The 23,627-nt window shown below is 43.0% G+C and overlaps 1 protein-coding gene across 4 annotated transcripts in view; it reads left to right on the forward strand.

Moving 5' to 3' along the window:
• Positions 1-23,627, forward strand: part of LOC141758804 (putative uncharacterized protein MYH16) — a 78,354-nt gene that overhangs the window by 21,544 nt on the left and 33,183 nt on the right. For 2 of the 4 annotated variants that reach the window (XM_074620490.1, XM_074620489.1), the window contains exons 2-6: positions 6,766-6,993; positions 9,854-9,958; positions 12,039-12,125; positions 15,513-15,646; positions 19,440-19,530. In XM_074620490.1, the coding sequence (XP_074476591.1) occupies positions 6,766-6,993; positions 9,854-9,958; positions 12,039-12,125; positions 15,513-15,646; positions 19,440-19,530 (645 nt within the window). Of the gene's footprint in view, positions 1-3,073; positions 3,529-6,765; positions 6,994-9,853; positions 9,959-12,038; positions 12,126-15,512; positions 15,647-19,439; positions 19,531-23,627 lie in introns of those variants that run through there. The other 2 variants (XM_074620488.1, XM_074620491.1) reach the window with 2 other exon arrangements.

Raw genomic sequence — 23,627 nt, forward strand, 5'->3', positions numbered from 1 at the left:
TACCACGTAGGCTCGTGGATCCACGCATGCGCGTGGATGGGCAGGGAGGTCCCAGAACAGAGCCATACCGCCAAATATAATGTATATATTACTGCAATGTAATAAGTGTCTTTGACTAAAGTGGTCCTGACTGAAATCGAGCGTAGCGTTAGTTCAGGCAGGCCATGATGTCAAGCTCTGCTCATACGATGGCGATCAGCTGATAACAGCTGATCTTAAGCCAGCCCAATCAGCTGATGCATCAGCTGACAGATCAGCTGATTCCCCTCTATGCATTCATTGGTCAATTTCATACAGGGCGCCTTATTTAAGCTGCTTCAGCTGGCCTACCGTTGCTGCTTCCTCTACAAGCCGCTCGCAACCCACCTCCACCCCACCACCTCCTTTTAATACTGTTCTAGGGCTGGGCGGTATGGCCTAGGATAATATCGCGATATTTTAGGCTATATCGCAATACACGATATATATCGCAATATTTTCAAATATCCTCTAAGCACTTCATAAATGCTCAATTTAACCATTTGATGCATACAATCACACCAATATTATGATCTTGTAGTCCCTGCAGCATATGTCTGCATTAAAATCTCTGTTGATATTCATAGTGGTTCTTTGGAACAATTTTAATCTTTCATACAAAAAGGGTTAGCTTGGAAACATTACATGACAATTTGTGTTCGATGTTCGCGATGTAGTCGTTTTCTGTACCACGCGGGGGACAAGCCGCGATACATCGACTATATTCGATGTGTCGCCCACCCCTAACTGTTTATGACTTAATCAATGTCAATTCTGTTGTCATTGATTCCGGCTCTGTTCTGCACCCAGGGGGGTCTTTGCTGCTGCTCTCCCTGCCTTTGGCTTTCCATGTGTGGACATGGAAGGGCAAGGAGGAGTGCTCTCCTTGCCTCATGCTACCACGTAGGCTTGTGGATCCACGCATGCGCGTGGATGGGCAGGGAGGTCCCAGAACAGAGCCATACCGCCAAATATAATGTATATATTACTGCAATGTAATAAGTGTCTTTGACTAAAGTGGTCCTGACTGAAGTACTGATTTGAGTGAGAAGCGGCTGGGATGAGGATCAGCACCTCTAAATCTGAGGCCATGGTTCTCAGCAGGAAACCGATGGATTGCCTACTCCGGGTAGGGAGTGAGTCCTTACCCCAAGTGAAGGAGTTCAAGTACCTTGGGGTCTTGTTCACGCCGGAGAATCGGAGCAGCGGGGGGGCGGTATTGCATTCGCTTTACCGCACCGTTGTGACGAAAAGAGAGCTGAGCCAGAAGGCAAAGCTCTCGATCTACCAGTCAGTCTTCGTTCCTACTCTCACCTATGGTCATGAGGGCTGGGTCATGACCCAGAGAACTAGATCGCGGGTACAAGTGACCGAAATGGGTTTTCTTAGGAGGGTGGCTAGCGTCTCCGTTAGAGATAGGGTGAGAAGCTCAGTCATCCGTGAGGGACTCGGAGTAGAGCCGCTACTCCTTTGCGTTGAAATGAACCAGCTGAGGTGGTTCGGGCATCTAGTGAGGATGCCCACCTGGGCGCCTCCCTAGGGAGGTTTTCCAGGCACGACCAGCTGGGAGGAGACCACGGGGAAGACCCAGGACTAGGTGGAAAGATTATATCTCTACACTGGCCTGGGAACGCCTCGGGATCCCCCAGTCAGAGCTGGTTAATGTGTCCCGGGAAAGGGAAGTTTGGGGTCCCCTGCTGGAGCTGTTGCCCCCGCGACCCGACCCCGGATAAGAGGTTGAAGATGAGTGATGAGTGAGTGAGTGATTTTGGAGCCGATCCCAGCTTACATTGGGTAAAGGCGGTGTACACCCTGGACAGGTCCAACAATTATTCAGTCGGACAAAAAATAATTAACTCAAGGTCCACTAGATTTTTCTGGAGCCTTCAGTCACATATCATGGTCTTCATCGGCAATTGGCGTTTATTCGTGGAGAATGCTCAGTTGTCAGACTTAGGTCACGTCCATCACTTACAGTCATGATGAAGGCCATGAGTTGTGGTTGAAACCCCCTGAAAATGGTAGTAGGGAGATCTTGAGTTGAGATTATATTCATTTTTCTTTTTGTTGACAAGAATTGCCAAACAATGGAGAGCTGGACATCTACATCATGACAACAGAGCAAACTCTCTCTCACCGATGAAGACCATTTGATATGGTTCAAAAGCTCCAGAACTGCAGTTCCAAGTTTCAAAGGTCAAGAATGAACCCTCACAATAAAGTTATTATACATTCTTTCATTCAATTTATATTCTTCTCAACATGTTCTAGTATTCAAAGTGCAGGTTAATAATGAATGTTCAATTCCTCTCTTTGCTCAATAAGGATTAGGAGTCTGTTTTTCTTTACAACTATATTTCTCATATATAATACTAATATTGCAGTGGCCAAATTTCTCATGAGAATATTAAGTTCCATCCTATCTTGATCATCATGATGTTAACTCTGTGGAAATGCTTAGTTTAATTTTTGTGGGTCTTCATTCAAGAAAAACATCCACGCTTGAATCTAAAGCACAATATGCCTCGTTGTTCATGCTAAGATGAATGCCGTGGCATTGTGGGGGGACCGAGTGGGCGTGGGCGCACAAAACATTTATGTCAATTATAACGTAGACTGAGAGGAGAAAAGGCATTTTTGACTCTGGAATACTGCCCTTGTTTTCTTGTCTTTCTGTCGTGTGGCTTTGATAGATAGTACAGCTGAGGGCTGCATTTCTGTGGCAGAACTGCACAGCTTTAAAGGCTTTTCTCCTGACCTGACATCCTACACCAACCTCTATCCCTGTGGGACACTTTGGATCCCCTGAAAGTGGGGAGAACAACCTGTTTCTGGGGGAGGAGACAGTGAGGAAAGAAGGCAGGAGAGGTGGTCGTCGTGCTAAAACAGAGTGGACAGAGCAGTGACTACCTGAATAGGGTTACTAGTAGCAGTAGGAGGCTGTGGGCAGGCTGGAAGTTTGTACGGAGGACTCTTTGGATATGAGTAGCGTATATCAGCACACCCTAAAGTGAAACGTAATGAATGGTTGATTGAGAGGAGAGAAGAAAAAATGACTGACAGATTGAGTAGCGTGAGGAAGGAGAAAAAAAAGGTGAGTAGAGCTGCTGATGTGTTGCGAGAGAGAGGATCTGCTGGGAGAGTACTGACTGGAGCATCAGTGAATTAATTTACTGTTCCTTCTGCTGAAACCCACCTGGAACAACCAGAACAGCTGTGCACCAAGCAAAGGAAGAGACAGGGAAGTGAGTAAGCATCTTTGCAGCAGTGCGGAAACACTGTCAGAACAGGTGGGAAAGTTGTCACATTGCCAAACAGGTGAAGTCTGCAAAGCAACGAAGTGTATCGACTGGAGGAATGATGTCTGCGAGGAGCCACCGGCGTTGCCACTCCCTCTCTGATGACTCTGAGGAAGCCAATGGAAACCATGCAGATCCTGGACCAGAACTGGAACCTGAAGAGCTGGATTGGGATAGCTATAGCACCACACTGGAGCACAGATTAGCAGCTGTGGGTAACTCTTGCTGGTTTTTAAATACTATCTACATAGGCCTACTGTATAATTTCTCAGAAGCAAAACTAATTGTAGCCTACTGGTAGAGCTAAACCTCAACTGGCCTTTTTACAGCATTTTCACTTAGGAAAAGTAGAGGTGCTACTTGACAGTTGACAGTTCTGTTCTAGTCAAGTGTCCCAGTAAGTCACAACAGTGTGACGGGACCCTGAAACCCAAGCAGCTAAATGGAATTCAGCCATCATTCATTTTATTTAAACCTGTTTTTCCTACTGTGACCCCCTACTGGGGGGTAGCTAAATTTTTTATATGGCTCACCTGTTTAAATTATATTAAGGCTTGAAGTTGTGCATAATTAAGAGCGTGGCCACATTGAGTGACATGTGGGTGCCATCATGTCCGCTAGCTGTCTGCTATAGATGTCACCTCAGCTAATTTGAGTCCCTGAACTTAACCTCTTGGTATGTTAGTGGTGTTGGTGCAGTGCCTTTTGGAACATTTTTCATTCAAATATGAGACAAATAAGATGGCTTGCTGTGCGGTAATTGTATGCAGGGCATCCTGCTGGGCTGCTGCTGGATGACCTCCGTACCCACATAATGTCTGTGAAACTTGGCTAAATCCTGGAATACCGGACCGCGGCATTCAATCCTGACTCTTTTTCTATAAACCGATCTGACAGAACAGAGGACTCGAAGAAAAAAGGAGGAGGCGTGTACTTTATGATGAACAACGTTTAACGTTCATGCACACACTGAAGGAGCTGACGGGGTTGCATTTCACTGGAGCTGCAACGTGACCTTGTATGATTTCATATAACAAATAAATTGACTGATTGAAAAGTCTGCGCTCCAGTTTCCTTCGGTCAGTGAAATTCTAACATTATTATTATTTTATAAAAATGGTAGTAGCGATACCACTGGCAACTGGGAGCAATAAGACCACAGGGTTAAAGTTAGCCGGCTACACTTAGTAGCATATAGTCCGTTCTCTTCCATGATATAGCCTAGCTTCTTAGCCTAGCTTGATGGCCTTATTTAGCTTAATAGCTTCGAGCTAGGTTGGTGTATTTCAACAACCAGGTTTCATTTGGCCCACCTCAGCTCCATCCACGCTCCACCTCTTTGCCCATTTCTGGCTTAGCCAAAGTTTTCACTGCCACGATGGCTACAGCCGGAGCTGCCCACTTTGAGCTTCACTTTGGCTCTTCAGAAACCTATGGATGAAATACGTCCATGTTTTATACAGTCTATGGTCGTAACAGGAACAAGTGTACTTAATAACATAAATGATGGCTCCAGACCATTTGGGTGCTGCAGTGAGCCATACCAGCGAGGAAGCATGTAGGCTAAACTAGGGCCTTGAAACTGCTCAGAGCATATGTACTGCCTCCACACGGCTCTAACATGGAGCCAGTGGCTAGCAGCTAATGGTGCTAACAGCATGAACTTTGCAAACAACGGCAACATTGCTGACAGAGCTCACAGTGGGGGGGAAGTGCTACGCCGTGGTTCTGGTTGGCATTATCAGCGATAACTGCGGTATGAGCAGAGTGCAGAGCGGTGGCCATTAGCTAGCCAGTGGGGCACATTCATGGATGTATTAAGAGAACTGGATGCAGAGTTGGAGGCGGGACCCCGTTCATTCCTACAAAAGTTGCTCAGTGGAGCATGAAGCCAAAATGGCTCCACTTCCGACTGGAAAAGTACCCGGATCATCCGGCGATCTTCCGCGTCCAGTGGGCACATCGAACATGCGCAGTAACGTCTGGCGGGTAATCATGGGGTCCCAACATCATGGCGTCGTCACAGCTTGCGCTCCAGCCTCGGTCTGGGTCTCACTCACATGAACAGAGGAAGGGAAATAACTCTGGATTCAGCTTTTAGTGTGTTTTACAACTTTTAGGACCTAATGATTTAAATAAGGACTATTAGAGTGTTCATACTGGGGAGTTGAATCACCTAAAAAAAAATTATCAGCTATGGGAAAAAGTTTTTTTGGGCCCAATGGCATCACGAGACGGACACGGAAGTTGTAGTAACGCCGTTTGGCCACTATGAAAGTTGGGATCAACGACCGGCGCTTTTCCTGGGGGCTTGTGCACAACCATTCATGGACACAACAGAGAGACACAAATGCACTAAAAGAGCGCGAACACGTGTGCGCACATGAATGTGAGGTACACTTAAGGGTCCCGGTTTGGGGTTTTGAAAATATGATCACCCTACGCTAGTGACCGTGTTAACTGGTGACTCTCAGCCGAATGTGTGGAGGTTGCTCGTAGTGACGGCAACTGTTGAAAGCATTCAAACCATGTAAATCTATTTTATATACATACTCATCTGTATTTATTAGGTACGCCAACCATTTGCGTAAGTTACTACGAGCAACCGTGGACGGTCAGCTGAAAGTCACTAGTTAACACGTTCACTCAATAAACTGAAACACCTGTGTCTCTGAGACGGTCGTGACCCTGTCGGTAATTCCAGTAGAACCTGAGTCCACTAATGGAATATCAATTCTGACAACTGACCATGCAACAACCAGACATTTTGATGCTGGTAACAGTTTTAATTCCATGTTTAAAGCTTGCTTACTCATCTGGAAGGCTGGGGTAATATTATATTTATATGTTATATTATATATTCTGACTTGAGAGAGGATATAGTTTCATCTTGTGGCAGTAAGATCCTTTTTGTATTAACAAATTGTGTCTCATTATAACTACTGTTTTATTCAGCTAATCCCTTCATATTTTATCCTTAGCCTTTTACTAATTATTATAATTTCTTTTTTCACTCTCTCTTTCCTTTAACTCTGTGAACTAGTCTGTCTAACCACTAAAACTACAGTGTATTTACTCTTTCGGTTATTGTCATATTAGGATAAAATGAAACATTCATGCCACAGGGATATTATGTTATGACATATAGCAAATTAGTAATTTCAGTGAAATGCAACATGATTTTTTTTGTTTTGAGTGCTTAAAAAAGCAAAAATTACAATTTTGTCAATGGTAAATTACTCAGTCACAAATTTGTAAATAGTAAAAAATGGGTTGAAAGATGGAATTTATTTTATAACCTTGTGATAGAAAACTAACAAAAACTAGATCTTTAAGCAGGTGTACTGGTTTCCACAGATTCACACAAAGTTGTGTAAAATACAGCAGTAAATCTGAAATATATCGGTTTTTACCAGTTGTAGATCTAAGTCTCTGTGTCTGTTTACAGGAGCAGGAGAGTGCGCAGGCATCCGAGCAGCGCTGTGTCCAGCTGGAGAAGGCCCAGCGGGAGCTGGAGCGGCAGCTATCAGGCCTGTCGGACCGTCTGGAGGAGGAGGAGGTCTGCTCGGCCCAGCTGGCCCTCCACAGGGACAGGCTGGAGGACGAGTGTGGCAGCCTCAGGAGAGACCTGGATGAACTGGAGAACACCCTGACTGTGGCTGAGCACGACAAACAGGTAGAGCATTATGTGATCTTCGCCACGGGAGAGTCTCCTGGCCAATAGTTGCTACTTCGATGGCACTGACAGTATTATGTCATTAAGTAAATTAAAAACCACAAATTAAATTTGCAGGGAAATCTTGACCTTGATATTTTAACTGTATAAAAGTAGAGTTGCTCCTAAAAAGGACAAGTTTGACATTTTGTAGGAGGATTTTGTTACCTTTGGACGGAGCCCCATTTTCCACTAGTACTCATAGGTTAATAGATAACATTCAATTAGCAAACGTTAGCTTGCAAGTAGCCCCGTTTGGGACAGTGGTAGCATGTCCCAAAGCATATAGCATACTCAGCGGGGATTTTGTGAGCTGGAGCCATTTCTGTCCACTTTTTTTCCTTCTCCACTTTATTATGGTACATATGGGAGGACACGTCAAAGAGGAACTCTTGTTCACTCCACAACTCCACCAGTTTCTCCATGTTTACTTTCTACCTCGTTTGCTGCTTCCTGTTTGGTGCTGGAGATCTTACGATAATATTAAACTTGTTTGATTTTATCGTCACTGCATGTAACAAGCGTATATTGACACGTAGTCCCTGGTTTGTCCAGAAATAATGCAAGATGGGTAGGCTACCCCGTGCGTCGGTCTCCGATGCACAGGGGCACTGACCAAGCGGCTATATCTGACAAGTTGGGAGAGAGAATGTATTGATCCCGCCTGAACTCTTGTAGGAGACAAGTTCTTCCGTGCCATGATGAAGCTCCATCTCTTCTGTGTAGACACTAACAAGCAGAGGCTACTCTGCCATCTCCATTACGGCCCCTCACCAAACCCCTTTATCTGTTTTATTGAGGTGGTACCAAAGGATTAAGATGCTATCTCTGTTCTGGAATGCCACAAGAATGTCCTGTAGGCCTACGCACAACACTGCATATTGTGATAAAGAGTTTTCAGAGATGCAGGGTGGTGTTGATTTAGTCTCTGCAAAGTCACACTGATTAATATGATCTGGGTCATGATGTTAGGTTCTAGGGATGTAAATAATTAACTGTTTAACCGTTAACCGTCATTAAGAATTGTAACCGATTAATCGGTTAAATGGTTAAAAGAAATATTAAAAATGAAATAAAAAGCTGAGCAAAACACAGAGGAGTGGCTTGAAGGAGAAAGGAGAAACAGCCCACTGGTAGTCTGAGCTGGTGTTGCAGACACGGGAAGTTGGCTTGGGTCTTGAGGAGTTGTAGCATTTATTCACAAACAAATAAACTGTACACACACTGCACTGCTATATTCACAGCTAGAACGCCACCAACAACCTCACACTCACCGCCACCACACACACACGGTCTGTCGAACACTCGCTAACGTTACAACGGGCTGACAGAGTAACGTTACGCCAGGCAGACACACAACTGACAACCTCGCAGCTAAACTAAATGATGCGGTGGAGTCTTTTCCTGGGAAAGTGTCTGCATGTGTCCACGACACTACACGCAGCATCGTGGCTGCTAACACTCCCGGACAGGTGAACTGGGGACTCAGTTGTCTGTTGTGTTCATACACTGCAGCTGGTCATAAATAGTGGATGGGGTTATCGTTGCAGTGTCTTGCTCAAGGACACATCGACATGTGACCTGAGGAGCCGGGGATCGAACCACCAACCTTCCGATTGGTGGACAACCAACCTGCTCTACCCTCTGAGCCACAGCCGCCCTATAAGGTTCTATAGGATACAGAGCATTAATATAGCAGCAAACAACTGTTTGCTATGTAAAGATATAGAGGAGTAATGTCTACCTGAGCAGAGAATGAAGTCTCTCTCCCTCTGTGTATGTTGTAATCAGAGCTTCTCTGTACTTTGTTTACATAGCCAGGCCGGCCGGGCATGCCTTTTAGTGCACGTGAGTCTCTCTGTTGTGTCCCACTGGCTAGCAAATGGCCACTGCTCTGCACTGCACTAATACGGCGGTTAGCCTACCACTGATAGCACCGCTCCGACCCCCCCTCCCACCACCCAGGTAAACACTGTTTGCTCTGTTGCTGTTGTTAGCACTGTTAGCGGCTAGCCACCGGTTCAGCTGTCTCCATGTTGAGAGCCGTGTGGAGGAATTCCGTATGGAGCCTTAAGAACTTGATCCTCTGGCTTTATGAAGGTTTTCTTGGCTAATTGGTCTCCCACGTGGCGAGTGTGAGAGGACTCCTTCACAGTGGAAGCAACAAGACTAGACCTGTGTGATGAGTTGACACAGAACTTTGAAAGAAATGACGTGACCGTGTCTAATATTTATGGTATGCTGTCATAACAGTCATTATGACTAGATATGATGTGTTTGATCCAAAGCAGAATATCCGTCCGTTCTGAAATGTATTGTAAAACAGATATTTGTTGCCCTCCTTGAAGAATAGGCGTACAAATTGATACCACAATATATCATCCCCCAGTCTGCTGGGCTGCATTAGCAGTCCAGTGCTCTAACTGATTTCACACTTCTCTCATTAGGTCCACATGTCCACAATACAATAGGAGCCAGGACATCACATGCAAATAAAGCTTTGATGTCCATAAGAGAGAGGCAAAATAATGATGTCTGTTTGTGTCACGTAAGGAGATGAAGCAAAGTCAGAGCCTGCAGATGGAAACCGCTGTATTCACAAGCTGTCATGGCTGCCTGCCCACAAGGAAAACATTCAGAACCACAGAAAGACGGTTTTTAGCAAAACAAAATGTTATGCAGAGAAAGGTTACTTTGATACTTTTTGGTTTGGTGATTCACAATATGTATTATCTAATAAGATATAAAGAAAGAACAGAAATTAAATATTTTTTTAAAGTTTGTTGATTTGTTGATGACCATTCTCTCTCTCTCTCTTTAGTTATCAGACAGTGAAGTACGGCGGCTGTTGGAACAGCTTTTTCAGAAGGACGAGGCTGTACAGAAGCTCCAGAAGGAGAAAGACCATCTGGTGGAGCTCAGCCAGGTGAGAGTGCTAAGGTTCACGGTAGGATATTGCTGTACAGTATGCAGTGATACAGTATTAAAGGGCCATTGCAGCAATTTAGTATTGCACTTCTATAAAGTTGGAGGACTTTAGAGAGACAGATGAAAAAATTAATGGCCAAACATGAAGCAGCAGATGCCGAGATATCCTGACTTTTATTCTCTAGTGTAGGTGAAGACACAAATACACTAGATCCTACATTTCCCAGAAATGGAAACAAAAGATAAATGCCACGCCTCCAATTTGTAACATAGACCAACACTGTTTAACAGACGGGCTTCACTAGATACAACCAAGAGGTTTTGATGCTTCCTTGTAGTTTGTGTTGGAGTCTTTTCTGAACAGCGTAGCCACACGCGAGCGCGCATGGGACACCGACCCACAATGTGTAAGAAGTTACAAACAGTCCCTTTAAGTTTCATACAGTGTTTCTCACCACACATTGTGTGTGTCCTTGAGGGCTAACATAAATGCATTTCGTCCTCATAAAACATCTGCAAAGCAGAATTTCAAAATATTTTAACCATGCATTTTTCTTGCACATTCATGCACATGTGCGAGCACAATACAAAAAAAACAGTGCCCACCTGTAAAAACATATCCTACCGTGAACTAGTAATCAGAAACTCCAGAGATTACAGGATCTTTAATTCCATTAATTCAAACTCATATTTTCACACAATGTGTATCATGGAAATTGAGATATCACAGCACAAAAAAAAGGTTATTTTCAGACAAAAAGTTGCTTTGACATGAATAGTTAGACTATGCTCATCCAATCTAAATCCAGTTTAAAGGACTGTCGTGACCCTGCGAATCTTAATCATATCTACTTGCACAGGTATGCCTTAATATATGCATGTAGATGTTTCAATGCAGCAAGACTTAAACTTGATTGAAACATCTATGTAGATGTTTCAATCACGTTTGAGTCTTGCTGCATTTGCTGGAAAGAATCCTTTTAAATTGTGAATTAAGGCTTGAATTTCCGTCCCATATTGCCCAGGCCTGGGCTGACTAGTGTTCTCCATGATTAGTAAAATGACCTCTAATATGAGCAACTAACCTAATAACCTGTATTAGTTTTGAAGTATTATGTTGTTACATGACTGAAGCATGTAACTTTGAGTTTCTATACTTCCTGTAGATATCCATGACAACAGAACAAACTGTATTCGCTGATGAAGACTGTGATATGTGGTTGAAAGTTCTGGAAAGAGCCTTTAAGTAGACCCTGAGTTTCGATTTTTTTTTTCCAAAGTCTAGAATAAACTTTGATAATCTACTACAGTACATGACAACGTAAACTATAATTAAGATTTATGTCATATGTTATATTATGCTGAAACTATAAACTATGTAAACTACACCTGCACTTAGACAGCATGTGAAGCTGTTTGGCTTTATTTGTGATTATTTATTAGTATTATCGACAGCGAGTATAGAGGGATACCTCACGTGCTGCTTGACTGAGAATGAAACATCAGTTGAGGAGAATAGAACCATATGGCCTGTGGACCTGCCAAAAGTGGCACTCACGATAAATGTGCTCCCCATCAGACACACAGCTCTCTCCACTCTGAAAAGTAGAGCAGATGCTTTGAAATCTAAAGAAATCTTAACCCTCAACAACCTCATCACACTCTCTGGCAGAAATAAGAGGCCCTGTTCACTAAGTCCTCACAGATGCTTTGACCAACAGTAGCAGTCTGCATCATTATGTAACCTGTGGGAGCCTCATTATCTTCCTACTATTTGTTGAACATGTGTCAGGTTATGGATGTAGTCTGGAATACAAAGACAAGCGTGTGAAAAAAGATGAATGGAGTTAGTATTAGAGCTGTACCAGTGAGTTTAGTGTTCCAACGCAGAGAGAAAATCTCTGATCCGTCAGATCAAACTGGGGATCACTTCTGACATTTTCTTTGCAATCCAATAACTCCTATCATTCCAAGCACCAATGTGGCAGACAGATGGATGTGAGGCAACGCTATGGTGGATCAATGATTAAGGGACACATGTGCGGCCCAGGCTCTAACATGTTCTTTCCCCCCTAAAGGGGGCCATTGAAGACCTGCAGAGCGAAGAGGAGAAGGTGAACCTGCTGACCAAAGAGAAAACCAAGCTAAAGATGCAAGCTGAAGATGTAAACTCATATTATGTTTATTTATTGTATTGCTCATACTATATACAATATTTATTTTTTAAGATACCCCCGCGACAACGTAGTCTAGTGGTCTAGTTGTGTTTGGTATGATGGTTGACAGTGTGGTCTAGTTGTGTTTGGTATGATGGTTTACAGTGTGGTCTAGTTGTGTTTGGACTGATGGTTTACAGTGTGGTCTAGTTGTGTTTGGTATGATGGTTGACAGTGTGGTCTAGTTGTGTTTGGTATGATGGTTGACAGTGTGGTCTAGTTGTGTTTGGTCTGATGGTTAACAGTGTGGTCTAGTTGTGTTTGGTCTGATGGTTAACAGTGTGGTCTAGTTGTGTTTGGTCTGATGGTTGACAGTGTGGTCTAGTTGTGTTTGGTATGATGGTTGACAGTGTGGTCTAGTTGTGTTTGGTATGATGGTTGACAGTGTGGTCTAGTTGTGTTTGGTCTGATGGTTGACAGTGTGGTCTAGTTGTGTTTGGTCTGATGGTTGACAGTGTGGTCTAGTTGTGTTTGGTCTGATGGTTGACAGTGTGGTCTAGTTGTGTTTGGTATGATGGTTAACAGTGTGGTCTAGTTGTGTTTGGTCTGACGGTTGACAGTGTGGTCTAGTTGTGTTTGGTATGATGGTTAACAGTGTGGTCTAGTTGTGTTTGGTCTGATGGTTGATAGTGTGGTCTAGTTGTGTTTGGTATGATGGTTAACAGTGTGGTCTAGTTGTGTTTGGTATGATGGTTAACAGTGTGGTCTAGTTGTGTTTGGTCTGATGGTTAACAGTGTGGTCTAGTTGTGTTTGGTCTGATGGTTGACAGTGTGGTCTAGTTGTGTTTGATATGATGGTTAACATTGTGGTCTAGTTGTGTTTGGTCTGATGGTTAACAGTGTGGTCTAGTTGTGTTTGGTCTGATGGGTTACAGTGTGGTCTAGTTGTGTTTGGTATGATGGTTAACAGTGTGATCTAGTTGTGTTTGGTATGATGGTTGACAGTGTGGTCTAGTTGTGTTGGTATGATGGTTGACAGTGTGGTCTAGTTGTGTTTGGTATGATGGTTAACAGTGTGATCTAGTTGTGTTTGGTATGATGGTTGACAGTGTGGTCTAGATGTGTTGGTATGATGGTTGACAGTGTGGTCTAGTTGTGTTTGGTCTGATGGTTCACAGTGTGGTCTAGTTGTGTTTGGTATGATGGTTGACAGTGTGGTCTAGTTGTGTTTGGTATGATGGTTGACAGTGTGGTCTAGTTGTGTTTGGTCTGATGGGTTACAGTGTGGTCTAGTTGTGTTTGGTATGATGGTTAACAGTGTGGTCTAGTTGTTTGGTATGATGGTTGACAGTGTGGTCTAGTTGTGTTTGGTCTGATGGTTGACAGTGTGGTCTAGTTGTGTTTGGTCTGATGGTTGACAGTGTGGTCTAGTTGTGTTTGGTATGATGGTTAACATTGTGGTCTAGTTGTGTTTGGTCTGATGGTTAACAGTGTGGTCTAGTTGTGTTTGGTCTGATGGGTTACAGTGTGGTCTAGTTGTGTTTGGTATGATGGTTAACAGTGTGATCTAGTTGTGTTTGGTCTGATGGTTTACAGTGTGGTCTAGTTGTGTTTGGTATGATAATAATAATAATAATAATAGCTTGGATTTATATAGCGCCTTTCATGAAACCCAAGGACGCTTAACAAAGACATAAATAAACACAACAACTGTAACAGAAGCTAGGGGCCATAGGCCTTGGTGAAGAGGTGGGTTTTGAGGAGTCTTTTGAAGGTGTCCAGAGATGGTGCGTTGCGGAGCTCTATGGGGAGAGAGTTCCAAAGTGTGGGGGCTGTCACACTGAAGGCTCTGTCCCCAAAAGTTCGCATTCTTGTGTGAGGGATGGAGAGCTGACCCGTGCCTGAGGATCTAAGGTTCCGGGGCTATGTGTATGGGTGGAGGAGGTCAGATAAATACTGAGGAGCCAGGGCATTGAGGGATTTGTAGGTGAGGAGGAGGATTTTGTAGGTGATGGTATGATGGTTGACAGTGTGGTCTAGTTGTGTTTGGTATGATGGTTGACAGTGTGGTCTAGTTGTGTTTGGTCTGATGGGTTACAGTGTGGTCTAGTTGTGTTTGGTATGATGGTTAACAGTGTGGTCTAGTTGTTTGGTATGATGGTTGACAGTGTGGTCTAGTTGTGTTTGGTCTGATGGTTGACAGTGTGGTCTAGTTGTGTTTGGTCTGATGGTTGACAGTGTGGTCTAGTTGTGTTTGGTCTGATGGTTAACAGTGTGGTCTAGTTGTGTTTGGTATGATGGTTGACAGTGTGGTCTAGTTGTGTTTGGTATGATGGTTGACAGTGTGGTCTAGTTGTGTTTGGTATGATGGTTGACAGTGTGGTCTAGTTGTGTTTGGTATGATGGTTAACAGTGTGGTCTAGTTGTGTTTGGTATGATGGTTAACAGTGTGGTCTAGTTGTGTTTGGTCTGATGGTTAACAGTGTGGTCTAGTTGTGTTTGGTCTGATGGTTGACAGTGTGGTCTAGTTGTGTTTGATATGATGGTTGACAGTGTGGTCTAGTTGTGTTTGGTATGATGGTTGACAGTGTGGTCTAGTTGTGTTTGGTCTGATGGGTTACAGTGTGGTCTAGTTGTGTTTGGTATGATGGTTAACAGTGTGATCTAGTTGTGTTTGGTATGATGGTTAACAGTGTGGTCTAGTTGTGTTTGGTCTGATGGTTAACAGTGTGGTCTAGTTGTGTTTGGTCTGATGGTTTACAGTGTGGTCTAGTTGTGCCTTTCGGGGGTTAGCGGCTAACGTGTTTATTCACACACCCACCAGACATGAACGTTAGGACACAACACTAGCATTCATGTTCTTTCTCCAACTTCTGAGAAAAAATATCCGGCTCTTGTTGCTAAAAGCCCCACTGTCCACGCACCAGCTGGTCACTAACTAGAAACAAACAGTTAAACAGTAATAATACAAGTTCCTACACTGTATAAATTCTACAATAATTGAGTAATTGATTAAACTTCAAATCAGAGGTAGATTATACTGACTGGACTATATTAAAGGTCAGTACAAGACCAGAATATTGGTCTAACCTTTGCATCCAACAGAACACATTAAATACTGTAATATTGTAACAGTGCTTATGAACCAACTATTAGACAATAATATGAGGAATGGAAACTTAATGTTTTTTGACTTAATTGTAACCCAGTTAGCCAAGAGGCCTTGGCATATCATTGAATACATGTACTTTTATGTAGCTAGTTCAGCTCAGTTTCAGTTTATTCACAAACAATTAAAATAAATGTAACCCTTCTTTCAACTGTACCTTTTGCAGCTGTATTGCATTCTGATTGTATTTTGTATCTTGTCCTTCCTGTTCCATTGTTTGTATTCAGTTGGACTACCAGCTGGAGCAGGAGCGCCGTCAGCGTGGCGAGCTGGAGAAGAGCAGGAGGAATAGCAGAGCTACACAGGAGAGTCTGGGAGGGATGGAGAAGAATAGGAGTGGGCTGGAAGACCTCATCAAAAGGTCAAAGACACACACACACACTAGCATTTTAGATTTACAGTATGTGAAAAAAATCCAAGAGTTGTCATTAGCTTGCATAACAAAATAATAGTTGTTTGGTTGTCATGTTCTTTTCTCAAAAGAAAAGAACATGACAAGCAGCTAAACAGCTATTAGAGTCGACAGAGAAATACTGTAGCTCTGAAGCTGAATTAAATTCTGGTATTGGCTTGTGAAAATCACAGCTATCACTGTTAGCTAGCAAGGTCGGTCCACCGCTTTGCTCCAGACTGAATTATCTTAACTATTGGATGGATTCCCATTCAGTTTTATACACTCATCTATGTCCCAGAAGATTAGTGCTAAATTTGTTGATCACATGACTTTTCATCCACATCTACCTCACACAATTTTGTACAGACATCGATTGTGCTCAACAACTATTTGATGGATTTCCATGAAATGTGGTTCAGACATTCATGCTCCCCTCAACTGTAACAACTTTGTTGATTCCTAAACTTTTCATTTAGCGCCATCATCAGGTCTAAATACCAGCAAAACTAATGACGTTCCCATCAGCCTCAGCTACAGCTAGTGTTTAGTGGTGCTAATTAGCAAATGTTAGCATGCTAACACGCTAAATTACAATGGTGACCATGGTAAACATTTGACTTGTCAAACATTAGCATGTTAGCATTGTCCTGTTAGCATGCTGATATTAGCATTTAGCTCAAACTGCACTGCTGTGTCTTTAAGTAGAGCCTCACAGAGCTGCTAGCATGCTGGAGACTCTTTGATATTCTTTCCTATTACTGTTTGTCATTTTTCCAAACAGTCTTAACTTTCTCTAAACTTTAAGTGTAATTATCACAACTGTTTGATGGGACATCACAATTCTATTGCATGTCTGCTATAAACACTTCATTCATGCTTCTAAACCAGTTATTGTGTCAGTAAACTGGCCAACGCTACTACAATGAAAAGTAGTTTAGTCATTGTGTGAGCTGTAGGCTACTGGTCAACATATTTAGGTGTTTTTTTTCACCACAGCAGTCAACCTGGACATGTTTCTAATATAGTGCAGATCTCTTTTTTGTTCTACTTTTTGTTGACACTGACTTGTTTCTGTACTATAAGAATGTCAGTTTTGTCTAGCTGAAGGCTGTTGTGTAACGTACTGAGCTTTTTAGATTCCCATTTCAACAGCAGGTAAAAGTTTACTGAAAGACGATAGGTCTACTGTGGTACACAGAAACAGGATATGCACATTTGCATGCAGGGTCTGAAATGAACTTTTTTCACTCCCTGCCACTGTGGTCAGTAAGTATTTCTTTTGTCTTCCACTCAGAAATTTAATTATATACATGGTAAATTACAGTGTTTGAATTACACCGTAGCTTCTGGGGGAGTCCTATTTTTGGGGGGAGGGAGGGTAGTGTACACAGTACTGTACTGTACTTTGTTATGGTAATCTATAGTGGTTATTTGCATAAAAACACAATTTAAATGATTATGATTAATTTAATATTTGCTTTGATTAAAAAAATTCTTGGTAAGTTGTTATGAAGTTAAACAGGTCATAATTCTCTCTCTAATATCTATTTTATATTGATGTGAAAACATCTCCTTCAAACAACTGGATTTATTCAAGTTTCTCTCCAAAAACTACATTTTACGAGATTACATTTGAACACATCATGAAAACGTAATTTACCTTCACCCAATAGTCATTTTTACTGCTTGAACGTCTCATAATAATAACTCAATGGCACCTTAACGTTAACGTTAGTATTTCCGTTATTTAACCAGTCAGGACTGTGCTGCTAATGGCTGCTAACAGCTAACGTTACTAACTCTCCTCCTGCTGATTTCAACACAGATTTGTTGTCCACAGTGTCTCATTATCAGGTATAAATAGGGTGCGTCCCCTCAGGTATAGTAGCGCCATGCTGTTGAGCGCTTTTTCTCTCCGCCGTGGCTCCAGTCCAAAACAAACTGAAACATGATACAGCGTATGCATTGTGCATGTGTAACTGTGGGAAAGCATCAATAAGAGGAATCGATAGTCACGGAGGCATGAGATGCCAAGGAATCTGACAACTAGGAACTGGTTCTCTGTTCCTATCACTAGAGTTTTCCCTGCCTGCCAAAGTGGCAGGTGTCCTGATGATTTCACTGCCAATAATTGACCTGCATTTGGCGGGTGCTAATTTCAGACCCTGTTTGTATGTATACAGCACATTTATTTGTGTAACAATTTGTTACATGTACTGTAAACAGAAAAGTCACATACAGTGAACAGAAAATTTGCCACAAAATGACATCTATATCAAAAATAAGTTAAGCAAAAAACAACAAATTGTACCTCCTCACAGTACATAACACCATGTAATGAATCTTTGTGCAATATACGTGTATGTCTGACAGATTTTGATAAATGAACGGATCATTTTGCATGTGACGGCTCAAACGATGAAAGAATGTTTAGAAGTTGTGAAGAGGACGACAGTTTCACTGAGAATCAACTCATCAGGTTTGATCAGCAAGACGTGCACGTGGTTATTGTATTGTATTGTACTGATTTTGCACACATGTGTCAAAACACGTGCAATTTGAATGAATGAGAAATTTGAATCTGTTGCGAACAGTTAATTACTTGTTTAGATATTTGAACTTATTGTTTTGATAAAAATAATTATAATTCAAGAACTGAGCCAAAGCGAACGAGAGGAACTATAAATGATAACGCATTGGTTTAGTAACCATGAGCATGCTGTGTACTGTGGAATTCTCTATAACTTGTAATCAGTCATGAAGCAGTAAAAAAAAGATGATGAGTAAACCGTCAGTGATCATAAGGGAAAACACCAACATAAATGTAGACCTTTTCAGGTCTACATTTATGCCAACTATGATCTACTGTAGGCTTTAAAGGTACCTCATAAACATTTATATTAGCCTACAAAAAAGAAAAGAGCACAGTCAAATGATTTTTATGAGATTTTCTCTAGTAGTACTAGAACTCATGCATGTGACAACAAGTCTTATCTACAGCCCCCTGAAATGAGAGCTGCTCTGATCGTACATATTAACCTCAGGAGGAGACAAACTGATGGACTTCAAAAAGTTCTTGACATTCTGATATGAAGCTCCTGTCCTGGGGGGCTGGACTGTGAGGCTATAGTATGGAATATAGCTGCTCCACAGTCCAGTTACCTCCACTTTGAGGTGTACGCCCCCCCCGGCATTCAACAACGGCCCAACATGTTGCTATCCGCCCTCAGTAATATGAGAGCAAATGGAATCATTCACTGTACTTTACCTCGCAGCACCAATCAGCTAACACACACACACACACACACACACACACACACACACACACGCACACTGATTACTGAACAATACTATCTCCAACATGAAGTTAAAACTTGTTCTCTTTGGCATCAAAGACCCTCTCTCTCAGTGAGCATTAATACAGGGAGTGACTCACCTTGTTACCAGGTGTGCTGTGTTTTCCAAACAGTCTGTAGGGAATATGAAATCTGTCACTCAGTTTGACTCCGCTCCAAACTCAAATAATATTTATTCACATTATGTTTGGATCAAAAAGCATGCTGCCAAAGCCTAGACAGTACATTCAGGTAATAACACGTACAATGAATCCATAAATCTTCAGAATGAAAGCACCCTGCATGCCTTTATCACATCAAAGTGATTGCATCTTTCTGTGATGGGTCAGCTCGGGCTGCTTGTGTTTTCTAGAACAAGTTTGTGATATCGATGGAGATTGTTGATTATCTGTTTGTCTCTGCAGGAAGGACCTGGAGATCAGCAGTACCAGCTCCAAACTAGAGGCAGAAGAGGCCCTCAACATTGGACTGCAGAGAAAGAGCAAGGAGCTCCAGGTCAGACCCTCTAGTCTGTTTACACATGCAGTATAGTACATGATCATAGTACAGTATGCATCTAGTGTGTGTATTACCAGGCTGTAGTACTTGAATATCGATCTTGAGTCTGGTCTCAAGTTTTGCACTCGTCTTGGACTCGTGCCTTGTTGGACTCGGACTTGTCTTGGTCTCGGGCTCGGCTATTGAGAACTGTTTAAGTGGCAGCTGATTTGGGATCAGTTGTACAGAATGTTGCCTGGTTCTACACAATGTCTCCCCTGTATGCATTCAACGGTGCAGTGCCACTGGTAAAAATCTCCCCAAATGCGTCGTGGGCCAACACGGTAACAAAAATAACTGTAGTTCTATGAGAGTAAGAGAGAGTGAGACGGCGCGAGGTAGAAACATCAGTAGCAAATATCGGATCAAATTCAAGGTTTACGTTAGACTGTAACGGTCCTCAAACCTGAATTCTATGTATTGATTAGTTTGATGTTAGAAGATCAATATTGTTTATAGATCCTAACTCATTAATCACTATATTAGCACTGGAAAGACATTATTGTCGATCATGGTCTTGAACAGGACTCAATTATCTCTGGACTCGGTCTTGACTGGGTCTCGACTGCCTTAGGACTTGGTCTTGACTCGGACTCGACTAGACCTGGTCTTGGACTTGACTTGGACTAGATTGATCGTGCTTTTGCTGTCGCTGCTCCTAAACTATGGAACAAGTTCCCGCCTGATATATGCACTGTCACTTTAAAATCTAAGCTCAAGACTTTTTCATTTAGATTGGCTTTTAATACCTAGTAGCTCTGTGACATTTTCCCTGTGCTTATTATGTACCTTTTTATGATTTTATGATGTTATATTTTTATTCCTGTTATTTCTTGATGTTAATGTAAAGCACTTTGGGTACCTTTTGGTTATTGTAAAGGGCTATACAAATGTTGATTGATTGATTGATTGATTGATAGACATTTACACATGTAAACAAAATGTAAACATTTACATTTTGTTCATTTAAAGCAAGTGTGGGGGTTGAAGCTCAACGGTCACCTTGGATTTACTCGTGTACATTTACTTGAGAAGGAAAAACTTCCACAGGACTCGGTTGTAAAAAAGGATAAAAACAAAAATCTTTATTCCACAGTTTTGTAGTATCTTCTTACAGGAGTATTCAAAAGCTAAGTTATCCTAATTAGCAAACTGTACTACGGTAAGAAAACCGTGTGGCTCGGTCCTTAACTTGAGCCTCAACTGAACAAACCACTGTTTTTACCTCAATGTGCACAAGAAGCCTATTTCTCTTAAAGCGACGGTAACCTACTTACCGGTCTAGCAGAAAGCTTATATAGTGTTGCCTTTACAAAGTAACACACAAAGACATTACATCAAGATGAATTAAATCAAATGATCATTAAATTACTTTTAACCTTTTAACATATTAATTACTATGAATTAACTTATTCAATGAAATCACTTATTTATCTCACCTACATAAAATACAGATTGTGCTTATTTATTAAACTAAAACATTTATACTAAACTTGGCTCCCACATACCGGCCCCTAATTGTGCTCTTAACTGGAGACAATTACCAAAATATCCAACATGTGGAGACAAAGAAATTAAAGTCCCTCTGTGTAAACAGTCTTCATTCTTCGTTGCTTGATTTACTGTTTACCTCAACTACTACACTGTATGCCAGAGTTTACCAGCACATACTGTAGCACCTAGATATAGTACAGTATGAGTACTGCCTTGAAGTTCCTCATCTCCTTACCGACCTTGAGTGGAGAGAGTGTAGCGCTCAACTCTTTCCTCTTATGACACAGGCTCAGCAGAGTGCTCTAAACCTTAAGCATCCAAGCAACTGCTTTCATAAGGCGAATCCAGGAAGAGAAGTACTGCACGAACTTCATTACTGCATCCCTTTGGTCTTCCGCTGCAGTAGCACCGACCACAGCGTTCCTAACCTCTGGGTCCTCCGTGGTTAGGTCCCCAGGGTGGTCCAAGTTCTCAGGCCAATCATCCATAGGCTCGGTGAGAAAGCCCGGCCCCTGTAACCAAGTGTGCCTTTGGATGAATTTATCTGCTTTGAGTCCCCTTGATGCATAGTCTGCAGGGTTCAGTGAAGTGTTAACATATCTCCACTGACATGGTTCAGAGATCTTCAAAATGGTTTCCACTCGGTTAGCGACGAAAGTGCGGAATCTGCTCTTTCTGTTTCTGATATACCTCAGCACAGTTGTGCTATCTGACCAAAACACTGACTGTTGGAGTTGCAGCTGCAGTTCCGATTTCAACATCTTGTCCATGGTGGCGGCGGTGAGCTCCATGCGTGGGATAGTCATGGGCTTGAGTGGAGCCACTCTGGCCTTCCCCATGACAAATGCACAATGGACTTCGTTGCTGCTGTTCTTCTGTAGCAAGTAGCTAACTGTCCCGTAACCTTCTTCGCTAGTGTCAGCAAAGTGGTGCAGTTGGCTCATTACTACTTCACCAAAGCCTGCAGGCTTGAAACACCTAGGGACTCTGATGTCCTCTAGCTGGTGAAGCTCTGTCTTCCAAGCAAACCACTCACATGCAAGCTCATCAGGTATCGGGACATCCCAGCCTAGCTTCAGTCTGCAGAGCTTTTGCAGGATTCCCTTCACTTGGAGCACGACTGGTGCCAAGATACCCAATGGATCATAAACAGAGCTCACAATGGATAGGATGTTTCTCCTGGTGGGTGCTTTGTCCGGCATGATGATCTTGAACCTGAAGCTGTCGGACTGGATACACCAATGAACTCCCAAAGCTCTCTCTATGGGAAGCGCATCCCTATCCAGGTCAAGGTCTTTAACTTCTGTTGCCATTTCCTCTTCGGGGATAGCAGATAGCACAGCCCTGCTGTTGCTTACCCATTTGGTGAGTCTGAAGCCACCCTTTCCACATACAGCTCTCAAGGTGTGGTACAACAACACTGCCTCTTCTTCCGATTGGACTGATTTAAGGCAGTCGTCCACATAGAAGTTGTGCAGCACCGTGTCAACTGCTTGGATGTTGGACTGATCTCTGCTGTCCTCTGCACATTTCCTCAGGGCATAGCTGGCGCAGCTAGGCGAGGAGGTAGCACCGAACAAGTGCACCACCATCTTGTACTCCACCAACTCCTGACTGATATCGCCTGATGTCCACCAGAGGAACCGGAGAAGGTCAGAGTCCTCCTCTGGCACCTTCACCTGGTGGAACATCGCTTCCACATCGGCCATGACTGCCACTTCCTCTTCTCTGAACCTGGTGATGACACCAAGGAGGGTGCTGGTGAGATTTGGTCCCTGTAGCAACTGGTCATTCAAAGTGGTGCCCTGGTATGATGCTCCGCAATCGAAGACCACTCTGATCTTCTGCTTCTTGGGGTGATAAACCCCGTGGTGCGGCAGGTACCAAACTTTACCATCGTCACGGCTGATGTCCTTTCTGGGTACCTTCACGGCATAACCCCTTTCAATCATACCACCCAAGAATGCCGAGTACTCTGCATGAAATTTTGGATTCTTCACAAACTTCCGCCTTAAGTTCAGAGCCCGTTGCTCAGCTACCTTACGGTTGTTGGGCATCTTCATGTCCTTGTTCCTCAATGGCAGGGCGATGCTGTAATGTCCCTCCACAAGTCTAGCTGACTGTGAGGCCATGTCAAGGAACTGAAGATCTTCTCTGGACATCTCCAGCTTCTCATCTTGCTCGCACTCCAGAGTTCATCCAGTCTCGTAACTGATATACGGTTGGCTGAAACCTGTATCAGCCCACTTGTTGTACTGTGACCAGTGTCTTCCCGGAGAGGTCCATTGACAGTCCAGCCGAGCCATGTTCTTACAGCATATGGACCGTCATTTACACTGGCAATGACCTCCCAGGGTTCCATAGCCTTGGGCGCATTAGTCCCAATGAGCAGTCCTATATCTGCATCTATTGTCGACGTCCTCTTGCAAAGGAATGTTACCTTTAGTTGCTGGAATGGTCCTCTGGGCGTATGTATCTGGGAGCTTGATAAAATCGTTGCAGCCTAAGCTGCTCACTTCCAAGCCAGACACCATGTGGCTGTTAACGATCTTTTTCTCCCC

The sequence above is a fragment of the Sebastes fasciatus genome, chromosome 20 (genome assembly GCF_043250625.1).
Source record: "Sebastes fasciatus isolate fSebFas1 chromosome 20, fSebFas1.pri, whole genome shotgun sequence".
NCBI lineage: Eukaryota > Metazoa > Chordata > Actinopteri > Perciformes > Sebastidae > Sebastes > Sebastes fasciatus.